The 15,219-nt window shown below is 39.3% G+C and overlaps 1 protein-coding gene across 1 annotated transcript in view; it reads right to left on the bottom strand.

Moving 5' to 3' along the window:
• The window catches only part of arhgdig (Rho GDP dissociation inhibitor (GDI) gamma), a 59,179-nt gene extending 48,520 nt beyond the window's left edge, over window positions 1-10,659 (bottom strand). The window contains exon 1 of the mRNA XM_072559613.1: window positions 10,305-10,659. Within this exon, the coding sequence (XP_072415714.1) occupies window positions 10,305-10,377 (73 nt within the window). The 5' untranslated portion in view covers window positions 10,378-10,659. The remainder of the gene's footprint in view (window positions 1-10,304) is intronic.
• Between the last annotated feature and the right edge of the window lie 4,560 nt (window positions 10,660-15,219).

The raw sequence follows: 15,219 nt of genomic DNA, 5'->3' as shown, positions 1-15,219 counted from the left end.
AGTTAGCTTTCAGTTCTGTAGTTGGATTTTATCAACTGAATTGAAAATTCCAAATACATAATGTCAATATCATCTGTAAGAAACTTTAATTTTATCATATAATTGCGTGCAAATAGTTGAGAATACCTTAATCCTCATGAACAATTGGGTTTATGTTATCTCAAGCACTTTACTAGTTTGAGGTTAGACATAGGTTACATCATTGCAGATCAGTGCAGATCTCCAAACTAAAGGAACATAAAAAGTGATAAGAGGCAAATTAATTCTACTTTAACTCTGCAAAATGGTAAAATAGCCCTTTTTGCACAAAGGTGCAAATTCTCAAATGATCAGACAGTTATTTTAATCTCCCCCTTATGATAAGAATCGGGGTAAGGTAGAATTCATTAGTCTCAATCACTCTCCCACCAATGTCTGCGATTAGTTTAATAGTTGGGTTTCAGAAGGTATTGATGGTGTGGTAGCAGGAAGCTATCTATCACTGCCAGGATCCAATCATGTATTTCCGACCTTGGCACGATGGTTAATGCTTGGACTGAGTGCCAGAACCACTGGTGAAGCATGGTAGAAAATAATTAGGTGCAAGTGCAAACTATGTGGAAGTGTAAGTCTGTAATGTGTAATGTTCCTATAAAATCAATTAGAGTCATAGAGATGTACAGCATGGAAACAGACCCTTCAGTCCAACCTGTCCATGCCGACCAGATATCCCAACTCAATCTAGTCCCACCTGCCAGCACCCGGCCCATATCCCTCCAAACCCTTCCTATTCATATACACATCCAAATGCCTCTTAAATGTTGCAATTGTACCAGCCTCCACCACATCCTCTGGCAGCTCATTCCATATACGTACTACCCTCTGCGTGAAAAAGTTGCCCCTTAGGTCTCTTTTATATCTTTCCCCTCTCACCCTAAACCTATGCCCTCTAGTTCTGGACTCCCTGACCCCAAGGAAAAGACTTTGTCTAATTATCCTATTCATGCCCCTCATAATTTTGTAAACCTCTATAAGGTCACCCCTCAGCCTCTGACGCTCCAAGGAAAACAGCCCCAGCCTGTTCAGCCTCTCCCTGTAGCTCAGATCCTCCAACCCTTGTAAATCTTTTCTGAACCCTTTCAAGTTTCACAACATCTTTTTCGACTGCTGTACCCACACTACAGAATCCCTGCAATCTTGGTGTTTGGGTTTCGGGATAAATGCAGTCTATCAGAAAGGGATATGATTTGCAGTTTCAGGGTGCATTTAATACAATGCTGTGAAATTTGATGGAGGGGACAAGTGATGCTAACTGCACAGTCATAAAATAAGAAGTTACTTGCATAAGAAAAACAGCATGAATGTTATGAAACTTATGTTTATTAATATGAACTAAGTTTGCACTCTGCTGTATTGATTTGATACTAAAGTGTTTGGATTTGTTTGTTGAATGGTGCTGAGAGAAATATTGCACTTTTAGAGGTTACATTAGCACATTATAGAATCAAACAGAGAATATTTTTGTCTCTGAGTAGCAGCTTATAGCTACCAAAAAGCAAAAGCTCATTGACTTCTATCTCTAGTACCTACCACACATCATTGATATCATACTGGACTCACCAATGAACTAGCCCTTTCTAGTACAAACAGGCATGCTAATATTCATCAAGCAAAGAAGGCTTTGTTGACTTGAGAATGTGCACAGGGCAGAAGATGGCTATATCACCACAGATACATTATAAAGAGTTATGAAAGGGTTCAGAAATGGTTTACTAGGATGTTGCTAAGGTTAGAGGGTTTGAGCTACAGGGAGAGGTTGAATAGACTGGAGGCTATGTTTCCTGGAGGATCAGAGGCTGAAGGGTGACCTTTTAGTGGTTTATAAAATCGTGAGGGGCATGGATAGGGTATTTTCCCTGGGGTGGGGGGAGTCAAAAACTATACAACATAGGTTTAGGTTGAGAGGGGCAAGATCTAAAAGGACCTAAAGGGCAACTTTTCACACAGAGGGTGGTGCATGTATGGAATGAGCTGCCAGAGGAAGTGGTTGAGGCTGGTACAATTACGACATTTCTCTGTTTGATTCTATAACGTGCTAATGTAACCTCTAAAAGTGCAATATTTCTCTCAGCACCATTCAACAAACAAATCCAAACACTTTAGTATCAAATCAATACAGCAGAGTGCAAACTTAGTTCATATTAATAAACATAAGTTTCATAACATTCATGCTGTTTTTCTTATGCAAGTAACTTCTTATTTTATGATTGTGCAGTCAGCATCACTTGTCCCCTCCATCAAATTTCACAGCATTGTATTAAATGCACCCTGAAACTGCAAATCATATCCCTTTCTGATAGACTGCATTTATCCCGAAACCCAAACACCAATATTGCAGGGATTCTGTAGTGTGGGTACATGAATAGGAAGGGTTAAGAGGGATATAAGCCAAGTGCTGGCAAATGGGACTACATTTATTTAGGATTTCTGGTCAACATGGATGAGTTGGAGTGAAGGGTCTGTTTCTGTGCTGTATATCTCTATAACTCCAAATAAGAAGGTAGCCTATGGCAAGAGACTCTGCAGGGGCTGAAGGCTCTGCTTCAAGAATGCTGTCAAATAATGATATGAAAGCCCTCAATATCAATTACAACAAGTGGGAAAATCTAACTGAGAACTGAAGTCAATGGCAACGCTAATTGTGACCAGATGTCAGCCTTCCTTAGTGGCAAAAGACAATGTGATGTATAGGATTTGTCGCAGATTTTGCCTTTCCTGACAGGCAGCTATTGTTCAGCCATTAGACCAAGTGCAACAGGATGATCTCAACTGACCTCATCAGAGTCCTGAAACTGCATTTCATCAGCACTCACGCATGAAAGACACACAAAAGTAAATAATTCTGTAAAATTAACTAATCTTATGTTCTATATTATGTAATGCTTTGATGCCAAGAAATGTCAATTTATGAAACATTGGTTTGACTACTGATTAGCTTATCTAAGTTATTATCTGTTACAAGCTGATTTTGCAGCCATCATAAGTGACTTATAACATCTGTCTACAACCTCACTGCACCCAAGTGATGCAGGTTATCTCAAAACGAAGGAACCATCAGGAAGATTCTGGATCATGCCACAGAAAGATTGAAGCAGAGGTTCAGGTATCTGCAAAGGTCTGGCTTCACCTTACAGTCTGCCCCATATTCAGTTGGTAATCTTGGGATGTGGGAATGAGGTTGGACATTGAAGCACAGCATTGTCCTCACCCTCACACCATCCAATCTGCTTGCCCATGTTGGAAGTGCCCTTCAGGTGTTTATTTTGGCTCTCTGTCGCCACTCTAGCTTTGGAGTCAAATATTGTTGTGTTCAAGTTTCACTCCCGGCATGGGCTGTTTTTTTCTGATGGCTTAGTTTCATATCCCTCGAAGAGTTGATGAAGAACACATCCCCACTGAATGTAACTGCTCCTCAGCCATTTAACACTCAATGGGACATTCTTTGCCTAAGGCTTAAACATTCCTCCCCTTCTCTACTTTATGGGGAGGGCATTCTCCCTTAGAGAGAGCTGACAGACAATCCAATTGGCCAGCAGCTCTGTAGTCCCAGCATGAGAGTTACAAGCAGTGACCTATGCTGGGACAATAAGAAGAGGGAGTTATGGATCCTGGATTTTTAGGTAAATCTGGCATATTAGCAAGTCCTGAGTGTCAGTACCAATGAGGTGGGGTGGATGAAGTGGGAGGCCAGATTTAAGAGATCGGAGGAAAATGAAAGAGGAGGTATGACCTTGTAGGATGGGCACAGAGGATCCCTAAAGCTGGTCTGCTCTCCTGCCCAATGCCATTCTGTGCAGTGAAAGCTGCCAGGCTACCCATCAATAGCTGGCCTTTACTAGTCCTGGGTCATAGAGTGACAGAGGGCAAGATTAGGCACTTAAATGATAATTAACTGGCCACTTAAGGACTTTAACAAGTACAAGGATGGATTTTCTGCCCAACACAACCGCAGCTATATAGGAGACTGGATAGGGCAAATAGATCTCATGCAGGCCAGACATTGCATTTTACAAACTCCCCAGCCTTCAAACTCACAGGTAGGAGATTGTAATATTTTGGGTACAAATCCGTAATTCAGGCTAGCACTTTGGTGCAGTTCTGCACAAATACAGCACTGCTGTGGTTCAGGTGAAATGTTATAAGTTTCTATCCCCTTTCTCAGGTACACACAAAATATCCCTCATCGTGAATGGAAGAAGAGCATAAGCTTTGCCAGGCATTCTGGCCAACAATTCTCTCTCTCAACTAGTGCCTATAGCAGATGATGTGGCCATTTATTCACCACACTTTGTGGGCATTAAGCACCATGTTTCCCACATTACAAGGTGGCTATGACTTCAAAGGTACATCATTGTCTGCAAAGCATTACATCCTGAGGTCATGAAATGCGCTGTGTTGGCCTGTATTTTTTTTACTTAAATTAATTTCTTACATCACATTTTCTCCAAAAGAAAGTCTGAACTTTCCATATTTGGTTGACTGCTCACTCAACATTGTAATTACTTAATGTTTCCAAGTCTGACTATCAGTAGTAATTTGCTGCAATTGTGTTGATTCAGCTTCCTTAAACCAGACTCTGGGTGCAGCTTATGCTAATGGAGGTTTGATTTCTGAATGGAGATCCTACAATTGATCCTGTGTCCTACATTAGCACAAATGTCTCGATGGCTCAGCGACACATTAAAAGCAGGAAGTACAAAAAGTAGGCCAAGCGTTGTAATACATTAAAGTAACAAATCATGCTGAAGTATTTTTATTCATGTTCCTAGGAATATTTGACAAATTATTTTGTTTGCAAATACAATTTGGTGCAGAGTTGCAGAGAAATACCTTTAGAGAGTCACTGAGTCATAGAGATGTACAACAGGAAACAGATCCTTCAGTCCAACTCGTCCATGCTGACCAGATATTCCAACCCAATATAATCCCACCTGCCAGCACCTGGCCCATATCCTTCCAAACCCTTCCTATTCATATACCCATCCAGATGCCTTTTAAGTGTTGCAATTGTACATTTGCGTGTGACATGAATAGCAAAACGGACTGGACCTTCTTCAGTGGATGCACCCCAGAGTTAAATTATAAAATGAGCCCATAATGCATTTCTTTTGAGTTTATGACCACGTATCATCACAACTTTATTAAAATACAGCTACATTAAAAGTTGCTGTTTAATCCCTAAGAGAATCAAGAATTATGTGGAAAGGTCAGGAAAGTGAGGTTTTGTCCACCCAGCCATGATCTCATTGAATGGCAAAGTAGACTTGATAGACTGAATGGTCTACTTCTGCTCCTATATCTAATGGTCTCATATCTTAACAGCAACAATCAAAGACTAGCAAGGTACCACATCCTCTAAGTATTCACATTCGGCACAGCATATTTAGGACCTGGTCATCTGGGAGACTTTTCAATTTTTAACATGAATCATACTTAGGCCATAAACATGCATTAAATGAAGCAAAAAAGAAAAAAAAAACAAATTTTGCTGCAAAACACCATAAAAAAAGCTTTCTTCCCTCTGTGTCTAGAACTCTGGTCACATAAGATATCTTCCAAATAAGCCTAATTTGAGGATATTTGCTTATGAGTGTTGCAGGTGTGGCCATTTTTGTGGGCCGAAAGATGTTCAATAGAGCATTGGATGAATGGGTGCATAATGTTTAGGTGATTTAGATATACTCTGTATGCTGTATCACTCACTAAGACCTAATATTCAATGATGCAAGCTCTGAAAACTGAAGAATGCAATTAAATACAATTGATTGCAGGTAAAATTCATCTTGGGGAAGCAAAACATGAGAAATAGCACTTTGCTGCCTTGATTTACAAAGTGTAAAAGGGACTATTTCTTGTTTTGGGCTGCACCCCATTGATAACATGTTTGACATTTAACAATATTGGAACAACAGAATCACACTCCCAGGAAAGTGTGAGGATAGATGTTTGAGGAAACTAATGTTAATCAATGGTGTGAAAGTTATATATCTTATTAATGGACAGAAACATAAACAGTAATTTTAAAAAAACACCAGAAATCTGTCTCTATGTCGTCCTGTTACATTAGGCAGATGCTTCAGATTTTTAAGTGATGATTTCAGCTTTACATCATTACCAACTTAACATTTCTATAACACCATTATAGCCATTGCAAGGTTCCAGCGATGCAATGCAAAGCAATCAAAACTGTTACTAATGGTCTCTTTGCTTTGGAGAATACCATTTTCTAGTTGAACAAATTTATATTTCTTAAATAGAGTGTCCCTAACTGAGAAAACAACAATGCAGCATAAAATACAAGTTCATTTTAAGTCAGTGATGCACTGTTAGGAACAGAAATAATTATGCCTACCATGAATTTGTTTCTTGCAATATTATGGGTCATCGATTATCAAATCCTTTTATTTTATTTAAATAAAATGTCATTAATGACTCTTTTTACAAGTAATTTTGCCTCCTCTGATGTCTCTGTCACTGACTACAGAGAAAACCCAGGCAGTTGCTGTTAATTTGCACTTCACAAAAGAGAAAACCAGATGTGTTTCCATTCCCTTGACAGACCTGATACTTCAGACAGCACCCATGGGAATCCGAATTTGCTTATTGCATCATGTTAGTTAACTAGGGTCAAATTTCTTTGTGCTCCCTCCCCTGAAAGATGCATATTGAGGTGGTGGTGGGGGCCTGAAAATGACAACATCAGATGGTGTGTCAATTCTGGTGTACTAGAGCAGGGTAGAGAGGGCTGGAGTCACATCCTCCTCTACATTGGGCCAATTATATGTGTTAAGGGAGAGGTGGAATATTTAAAGGAGTAAAGATTTAAGCACCTGTCTGTTTCAGGATAGCTGAGGGGAAGGGATAGACAATGGGGAACCAGTCAATGGGTCAATGGGCATCATCCAGTCTATAATAAAGGCAGTAGGACAAAGGAGGATTGTTCAGGTCATACAGATTGGAGAATGGCAAATGTAAATCCACTATTTAAAATGGGAAAGAGAAAACACACAGACATTGCAGATCAGTTAGCACAACATGTAGTGGAAAAGCCACAATCTATTATAAAAGACATAACAACAGAAAATTTGGAAAACATTAATGGGATGAGAAAAAGTTAGTAAGGGCTTATGAAAGAGAAATCATGCTTAACAAATCTACTAGAGGTTTTTTTTGAGAATGTAACTAGCAGAATAGATCACCGAGAACCAGTGGATGGGGTGTATTTGGATTTTCAGAAAGTTTTTAATATGGTCCTTCATAAGAGATTTGTGGGCAAAATTAAAGGTCATAGGATTGCGTAGAATAAACTGGGATAGATCAAGAATTGGTTAACAGACAGGAAATGGAGATTGTGAACAAATGGATCTTTTTCTGAGTGGCAGCCAATGACTAGTGGGATGGTGCAAGGATCAGTGTTTGGATATTCATGCTTGTTAAATGACCTGGATGTGGAAACAAAATGCAACATCTCCAAGTTTGCTGATGACACAAGGCTTGGGGGTTGGGGGGGCGGGGGGGCTATGGTTTGATGTGAGTTGTGAGAAGGATGCAAAGGGCTTCAAGGTGATTCAGCCAAGTTGAGTGAGTGGGCAAGCACATGGCAAAGGCAGTATAATGCAAGTAATTGTGAAGTTATTTACTTCAGTGTGAAAAGCAGTAGCTTGTATTTTATTTAAGGGTATTATTTAAATGGTGGTATATTGAAAGATGTGGATATACTAAGGGATCTGGGTGTCCTTGTACACCAGGCAATGAAAATGAACAGGTATGTGCAGTCAACAATTAAAAAGGAAGATGATATATTGGCTTTCATTGCAAGAGGATTTGAGTTCAGAAGGAATGTCTTACTGCAATTATGTAGGACCTTGGTGAGACCACATCTAAAATATTTCAAGGAGTTTCAGTCTTCCTAAGAAAGGATTTACTTGTCTTAGGGAGAGTACAACAGAGGTTCACTGAGTTGATGCAGGGGATGGCAGGACTGTCCTATGAGGAGAAATTAGTTGAACTGGGTCAACTGTTTTCATTTACTCTCCTCAATCTCTCCTGACTATAAAACATCTGGGAACCTGGTGGGAATCTTTTAAGGCCCTGACTTCATCTGTCAAGCTTCAAAACCATCTAAGAAACTATAGGTCTGTAACAAAAGAGACTGAGCTAATTACAATTGTTAAAATTATAATGATTTTAATTGGGATCCACACTCTGATAGTAAGAAAACCCTTCTTACATACAAACATACTAATCATGCCCAAGGAAGATATCAGTTCTGTTCATGACAGGACCTTGCTGTACACAATTCGACATTTTGTATTTCCTATATTACAATGTAATTACACTTCACAAAAGATTACTTCATAGCTGCAAAGTCCTTTGGGACACATGGTCGTTTTGAAAGGTACTATATAAATGCAAGTATTTTCTTCTGTCAAATCAACTTATGTACTGCATAATTCTAACATAAGAGGAGTTATAAGGAGGGTAATTAAATCTCTCTTTGAGTGTTCTCTTTCTTCTCTGTGTCTCTGCAGGGAATAATCCCAGTGATGGCATTCCCAATTATCTTTCCTTTGTAAAAGCATTGATTATTTTCCCGGAGAGATGTCATTGTTATCAAAATCCTGAGATGTGGAAAACACTGAAAAGTGTATTGCTCCCTCAGACTTTAAAACAGATTTAATTTTGCCTACAATTTGAGGAGCAGAGTAAAGCAGCCACAGTAAAGACTTGAATCCAGTGTGAAACAAAATGTGAGGGGGCAAGTTTCAGACCACACATGAAGCATTAGTTCAACACATTCACTGCAGCCAGCTGATCAAGGGTCTACGTAGATCTCTGATAGACATTTTAAATTCACCTACAATTAGCTGAAATACTCAGATAATTCAAACATTGGGAGAAGCTTTACCCAGGCCGTGTGAGCAGAGATATCTCTTATCGGGTGCAATACTAAGATTTCAGCTAAGCAGGATAAACAGAGTGTTACAATGTTTAAATTCTAACTTAGATTCTGATTTGAAACAGTCAAAGTGTATAGTGCCTCAGAATCAACAGCAGCAAATGGGGCATCACTTTTAAGACAACCGTATTCTTATAACTGAACAGTTAGAAAACAAAATGGTGCAGAATTCTCAGTCTAGGAAGAATAATTTTGAGGAGTTAACTTGCAGATTAATTTTCCTATTGAATCCTCAAAATGATGGGCTGAATAGTCTTCTTTTGCACTGTGACAATTTTGTGTTCCTGTGATTTAACCCTCATTGTTCCAACCATGAAATCGACACACTGAAAGCCTGTAGCTACACATGTGATAGCCCTGCCTTAAACTGCACCATATGTTAATCAGAATAGACACTTTTGGAGGGACATGCAGCTATAATGTTGTACCTCAAATGTCTTGTTGCATCATTTTCTTTGGTAGCTTACAACAAACATTATCACCTTTAAGTATAAATCTACATTACTGATGAAAAATACTTCTCATTGTTAAACTACTTCATTACAACTGCATCATGGTGATATTTTATGTTCCAGAGACTTCACATGCCCCAGGTAATGTGAGTGCAATCGCCAATCAGCTTGGTTCATTTGGAGAAAGCCATGACATAAGAATTTTCAGTATTCAAGATTATCATTAGGTTTCAAAACATAGCTTTTTTGTCTTAAATGAATCTGATAGGTTAAACAAGGTTCTAAATGGATCAGATTTCAAACTGCTAAGAAAAAAGGACTCTCATAAAATTCAGTAGTTTTGTTTTCACAGATACACACAGAGTTAGAAATATTGAGCTTTACTAAAGTAAATGGAATTGGGATTAAGCATAATTCTTGAGCTGTCATCATAGTAGCCCATCACATGACTGTAGCTGGTCACCAGATATATTTCTTGAGCCTTATTCAATACATTATCTCAAATATTGGATGTAATGCTGAGAAACAGAAAGTTATTTCTCCTCTGCAAGATGCATATGGGTGTGGTTTACCAATGTTAATTTACACATATATATAGCACATTACATCACAAAGTAACATTGGTATAATACAACTTTACGCCAAGGGCTAAATTAATAAGCCATCTGATCAGAAATGTGAAAAGAACTGGAATATTTAACAGAGACATTAAGGAGAATCTGCTCAGTCAGCAGTGAAGAGTGCAGGCTTTGCTCTTACAGGAAATCCACGGTATAGCTCTTCAAACAAAGGATGGGCTTCTGGGTTTGAAATTTTAACAGCACAGAACAGTAATTTAAAAACTCTTGCCTCACCTTTGTAGCATACTGTCAACCACATAAGTTCCAGGAGCTGGCTGCCAAACTCACATACATCCAAACCCAGCATGGTAATCTGTCTCCAAGCAGTGTGGATGCTGTCTCACTCAAAAACGGACACAATAAAAAAAAACAACCAGAGCAAAATGTTTTTTACACTGCCCCCATAAAGTATATGAAGAGAAAAATATCTAAAAAGAAAAGTAATCCTGGATATGAGAAATTTCACATGCTACACATTGACTGCAATGGAACTGTAATGTAAAAATCCTATTCGTCTGCAGACGCTATTGATTTGCTAGCTGCCCTAATGCTATGCTGCTCTCAACTCCCATCAGTCATTATCTCGCAGATGTCTATGATCTCATCTCCCTCCCACCACATGCAGCGCACACTTGAATACAAACACAATGCTTCCCCATGTAGAGAGAATATGTAATGCTCCCAATTCACTGACTGGTGTTTGTAATCCTGAGGTTTGTACAACCCTGCTACGCTACCTGGGAGAAAACAATAATATATCCGCTCCAGCAGTGTTAAAGGAGCAATGCAATAGTCCTCTCCCCACAGAAAAATTAAGAAATCTTATGTCTTTAATCTATGCTCCCCCATTTCCTGAACTCTGCCTTATATTTTAATCTTTCACATAAAAAGTAAGTGTAAAATTGTTATTAGGGTGATTTAATGAAACTAAGGATAACTTGCTCTTGTTTATGCCAAAGTCAATCCTTACAAATATACTGAGACCATTGTTTTCATTTTCTCATTATCTCCCCTCTCCATTACAATGCATCACCTGGTCACAACTGCATACGATTAAAAATAGTAATGCATACACTTTTAAAAACCACATTAAATTTTCATGCACCAAAATACTATTGTAAGCATTTTGCTGCCAGATGTATTAAAGCCCCTCTAAGCATGACAAATCTGCTACAAGTGAAATGATATTTGAAAGTATATTCTGCATAATTTATAGGCTCAACCATAAACAAGAATGCAGAACATTTTGAATTAGCTTCTCCCAGCGAGCGGACATCGCATTATGCACATGTCAATGATGATTTCTTTACATTATAATTACAATACCAGCAGCTTTTTTGTGGACTACATCAGCAACATGACTTAAGCAGTTACACACAAGCCTGGGCTCAACAAGGTTGAAAATTGCATGATTATGGCTATCGATCATTCAAGCTCACTTGCTTCGGTTTGGTTTCTAATCAGAGCTCTTTCGAGCCACTTGATGAAGTAGGATGTGAGGGCTGGGATTTCCATCTCACAGGACGGAAAAAGTGACATCATTCTGCTCCTAATGTATTTCTTCTTGCTAATCAGAAGCAGACTACTGGCAGTTTTGTAGCAGTTTCTAAGCAGTTGGCCCTCTCAATTGAGAAGGTTCTGTGAAAATGGACGATTTACATGTGTTATATAGTGAGGTGCACACATTTTGTTCACAGAACTGAGCAGAATCAAACATGTCCCCATTCATCCAGCAATACAACAGGCTCCCTCCCAGGCTTTGATATTACCTTCACTAGTTAACATCCCTGCCTCCCACTGATGGGTGTGAGAGAGAGAGTCAGTGAACAGGACTAAAGATTTAAGGTCCAAATTTCACCCTCGAGACAAGTAGTGGCAGTTGGGTATTCCTGGGTCAGCCTGCCTAATTCAGGCAAGGCGAGACTTTCATCACTGAGGAGTTACTGCTGGCTGCAATCAGGTTCAGAGACAATCAAGGGCAGATATTTAAAAGGCTAAACTAGTTCAACTTCCTCACATTAACAATAAAAACAGAAGGGCCTTGTAGAATCCATCCCATGCACTCATTCAGCACCCTTAGCCCCTAAGCTCTCCACAAAACCCATCCATCCCACCTCCTGCTCTCCTCATAATTTACATAGTCCATCAAACTTCCTGTGTAAAATGTATGTCCTGCAAACAAGCTCCATGGCCTGTTTTATCAGGCTATGCCCATCACTCACCCTATCTATGATGCCTCATGACCCCCTATCTAGCCTTGCCCTTCCAATCATTTCCCATAACCCTGACATCTCCTGTGCCAGGCCAGGAAATTTACATCTATTCATCCATAATACACTTTATATCATTAAACAGCCCCATATTGACAGTTAAATTCATTTTGAAACTCTTTTAATAAATTATTGATGACTCTCTATTATGTTTTAAAAGGAACTCCTTCTTAATATAAGATAATAAAAGTGTTGATCATCCAAACCCTTTAAACTTTCAATAGCTGACTTGGCACAAATGCTTTTTTAAAAATTATAAAATTATTAGCAAAGGCCAGAGAGTCAGAGTTGTCTATCAAGCAGGGCCTCAGGTTTTTCAAGAGAGTAGTGGTGTTTGATCTCTCACCAAAGTCTGAATATACATACTCGCCTAAGAGACCAAACAACTATTACTCTCTTGAAATGGGGCAAGTCACTTCATTAACATATTTAACTTGTGCTGACGTACTGTAATCAGGAGCTTGACTTAAAATTCACTGTTATTAGAGAAGCTTCTTTCAGGGGTCAGGAATCTCAGCAGTGAAAGGGATGGAGGAGCAGCCAGCATCACAGAACAGGCTTGATCTTGAAAGAAATGCACCATAACACTCTCATATCTTTGCCTCTGCTTCTATGAATCAAGGTCAATAAGAATGGTCCCACTGGCTTTGAAGAAAACTTTCAAATTCTCCACTTCTGATGGCCAACTTTTGTCATCTTCCCTTCAAATCACAACCTCCCTCCTCCCCTTCCATTTCAGCCTCCTCCTCAAACATCATTTGCCAACCTCTCCCAAAAATCCATTGTCATTGTTGGGGAATCATCGTCAAGTCTCCTAGTTATATTAGATTAGATTAGATTACTTACAGTGTGGAAACAGGCTCTTCGGCCCAACAAGTCCACACTGCCCCACCGAAGCGCAACCCACCCATACCCCTACATCTACCCCTTACCTAACACTACGGGCAATTTAGCATGGCCAATTCACCTGACCTGCACATCTTTGGACTGTGGGCGGAAACTGGAGCACCCGGAGGAAACCCACGCAGACACGGGGAGAATGTGCAAACTCCACACAGTCAGTCGCCTGAGGCGGGAATTGAACCCAGGTCTCTGGCGCTGTGAGGCAGCAGTGCTAACCACTGTGCCACCGTGCTGCCCGTTATGGCCTCCTGTTATTAATTTCCATCCCTTGCATCAGACAAGCTATCAATGTGGATGACTGATCAACAAGAATGGGACAAAAAATATTGAGGCCGCAGCTTCAAGTTTAATTGGAAATCTGCATTCTCAGCCTCAGGTGGTTCTTCAGCATTTCTGATTTTACCCATAGTTTCCCTACTATGTCAGAACCCCCATGTATTGCATTGTTCCCTCTCTGTCCTTTGACCCCAGTCTCCAGTTTCCCATCCCCTCTTCACCCAACAATGAATTCCCTAACAATTTAAACACAGACCCTTCTTCTGAAATTTCTCAATCATCTTCCCCTCCCTATCCACTTCAAGCTCAACTCATCAATGAGACTTCTCTCATACTTCCTTTCTGGATTTCCTCCCCATTCAACACTGGTTCACACAGCTTCCTTTCCTGATTACCATGTTAATAATATTGACCGTACTAGCTAATATTTATTTTCTGCCCAGTATTTCACCATGACATGTGACATGCTTGATCTAAACAGGTCTACTTGTTAACAACTATATAAATGCTGACATTGAAATGATACCATAAATTATAATCAATATTTTAAATGGTTACTTATCATTTTACATTAAGTTCTCCATTATGATAGCATAAAAAATCACAATTATTAAGTTTGACATTGGCAGAAAGGTTCACCGTACTGTATTTGCTGATGGAATGCAGGTATTTTGTTTACAGTGAATTAATGAATTTGGCAGCTGTAGCTATTGGAATGTATGCATATCCAATCACACCAATGTTAAAATGGCAAACACCTTGTGACTTATATAAAGACAATATAGTAAACGGAACTTCAAAGTTAATAGGGGTGAAATTCAATCTTGTTGCAACCACTCTTCAGTGCAAAATAGGTATCAACCCTTTCGCAATTTGGTTCCATGTCAAGTTGTCTAATTCTAAAGTCTACCCATCATATGAGGTAGAAACAGGCTATAGAAACAACAATTATGTTCAGTTTCTGGTCAGATGTGGCTAGTGGGCCTTTGAGTCTTTTTGTCTCCTTTGACTCTTAAAACTTTCTCAAGGTATCTGAGATTCCTCAGGATGATTGTTTTTAAACACAGTGTATTGCTGGGTCTGCTACTGGAGAATAAAATTAACCAGAGTAGCACCAGAAAGGAAAAGACATGGAGATGTTACATGAAAGGATTAAAAAAAAAGGAAATGCCTCATAATGCATATATTCAGGAACTGGAATTCGTTATAAGTCTGAGTAGGTGTACTAGAGACACATCTCCTTCATAATGGTGATAACCAATGAGCTCTCTTCCATGTTGCAGGATCAACTGGAGTCTGCATCAGGGTTCTAAACAATTAAGGTGATGATACAGCCCTTAATCCTAGACCAAAGGCTCTTAGTTTGTACAGGTGACTTAAGCATCTTGACAATCTGGAGATGTCTTCCAATCCAGGTCCATACCAAGTTGCTTGTTAACCCTTTACCCGAGAAAGTGATCAGTCCTAAGACATATACCTGGTGTAGAAAAACAAGAAGATCAGGATGACAGCAAACACACTAGATGTAAGGCAGAAAAATCATCAAGCAGAAATTTACTTACATCATCCTTCCACTTTCAAATGAGCCAAAATAAACTCCTCCCTTCAAGGTCCTTACATCCCAACACATTAATGCACTCTGATCTTCGCCATTTTCACTTTTTTCATGATGTGTGAGTATCACTGACATCACATTGTTA

The sequence above is a fragment of the Chiloscyllium punctatum genome, chromosome 40 (assembly GCF_047496795.1).
Source record: "Chiloscyllium punctatum isolate Juve2018m chromosome 40, sChiPun1.3, whole genome shotgun sequence".
In the NCBI taxonomy this organism is placed as follows: domain Eukaryota; kingdom Metazoa; phylum Chordata; class Chondrichthyes; order Orectolobiformes; family Hemiscylliidae; genus Chiloscyllium; species Chiloscyllium punctatum.
The sequence above is the reverse complement of the archived record's forward strand: the minus strand, read 5'-3'. Positions and strand labels throughout refer to the sequence as shown.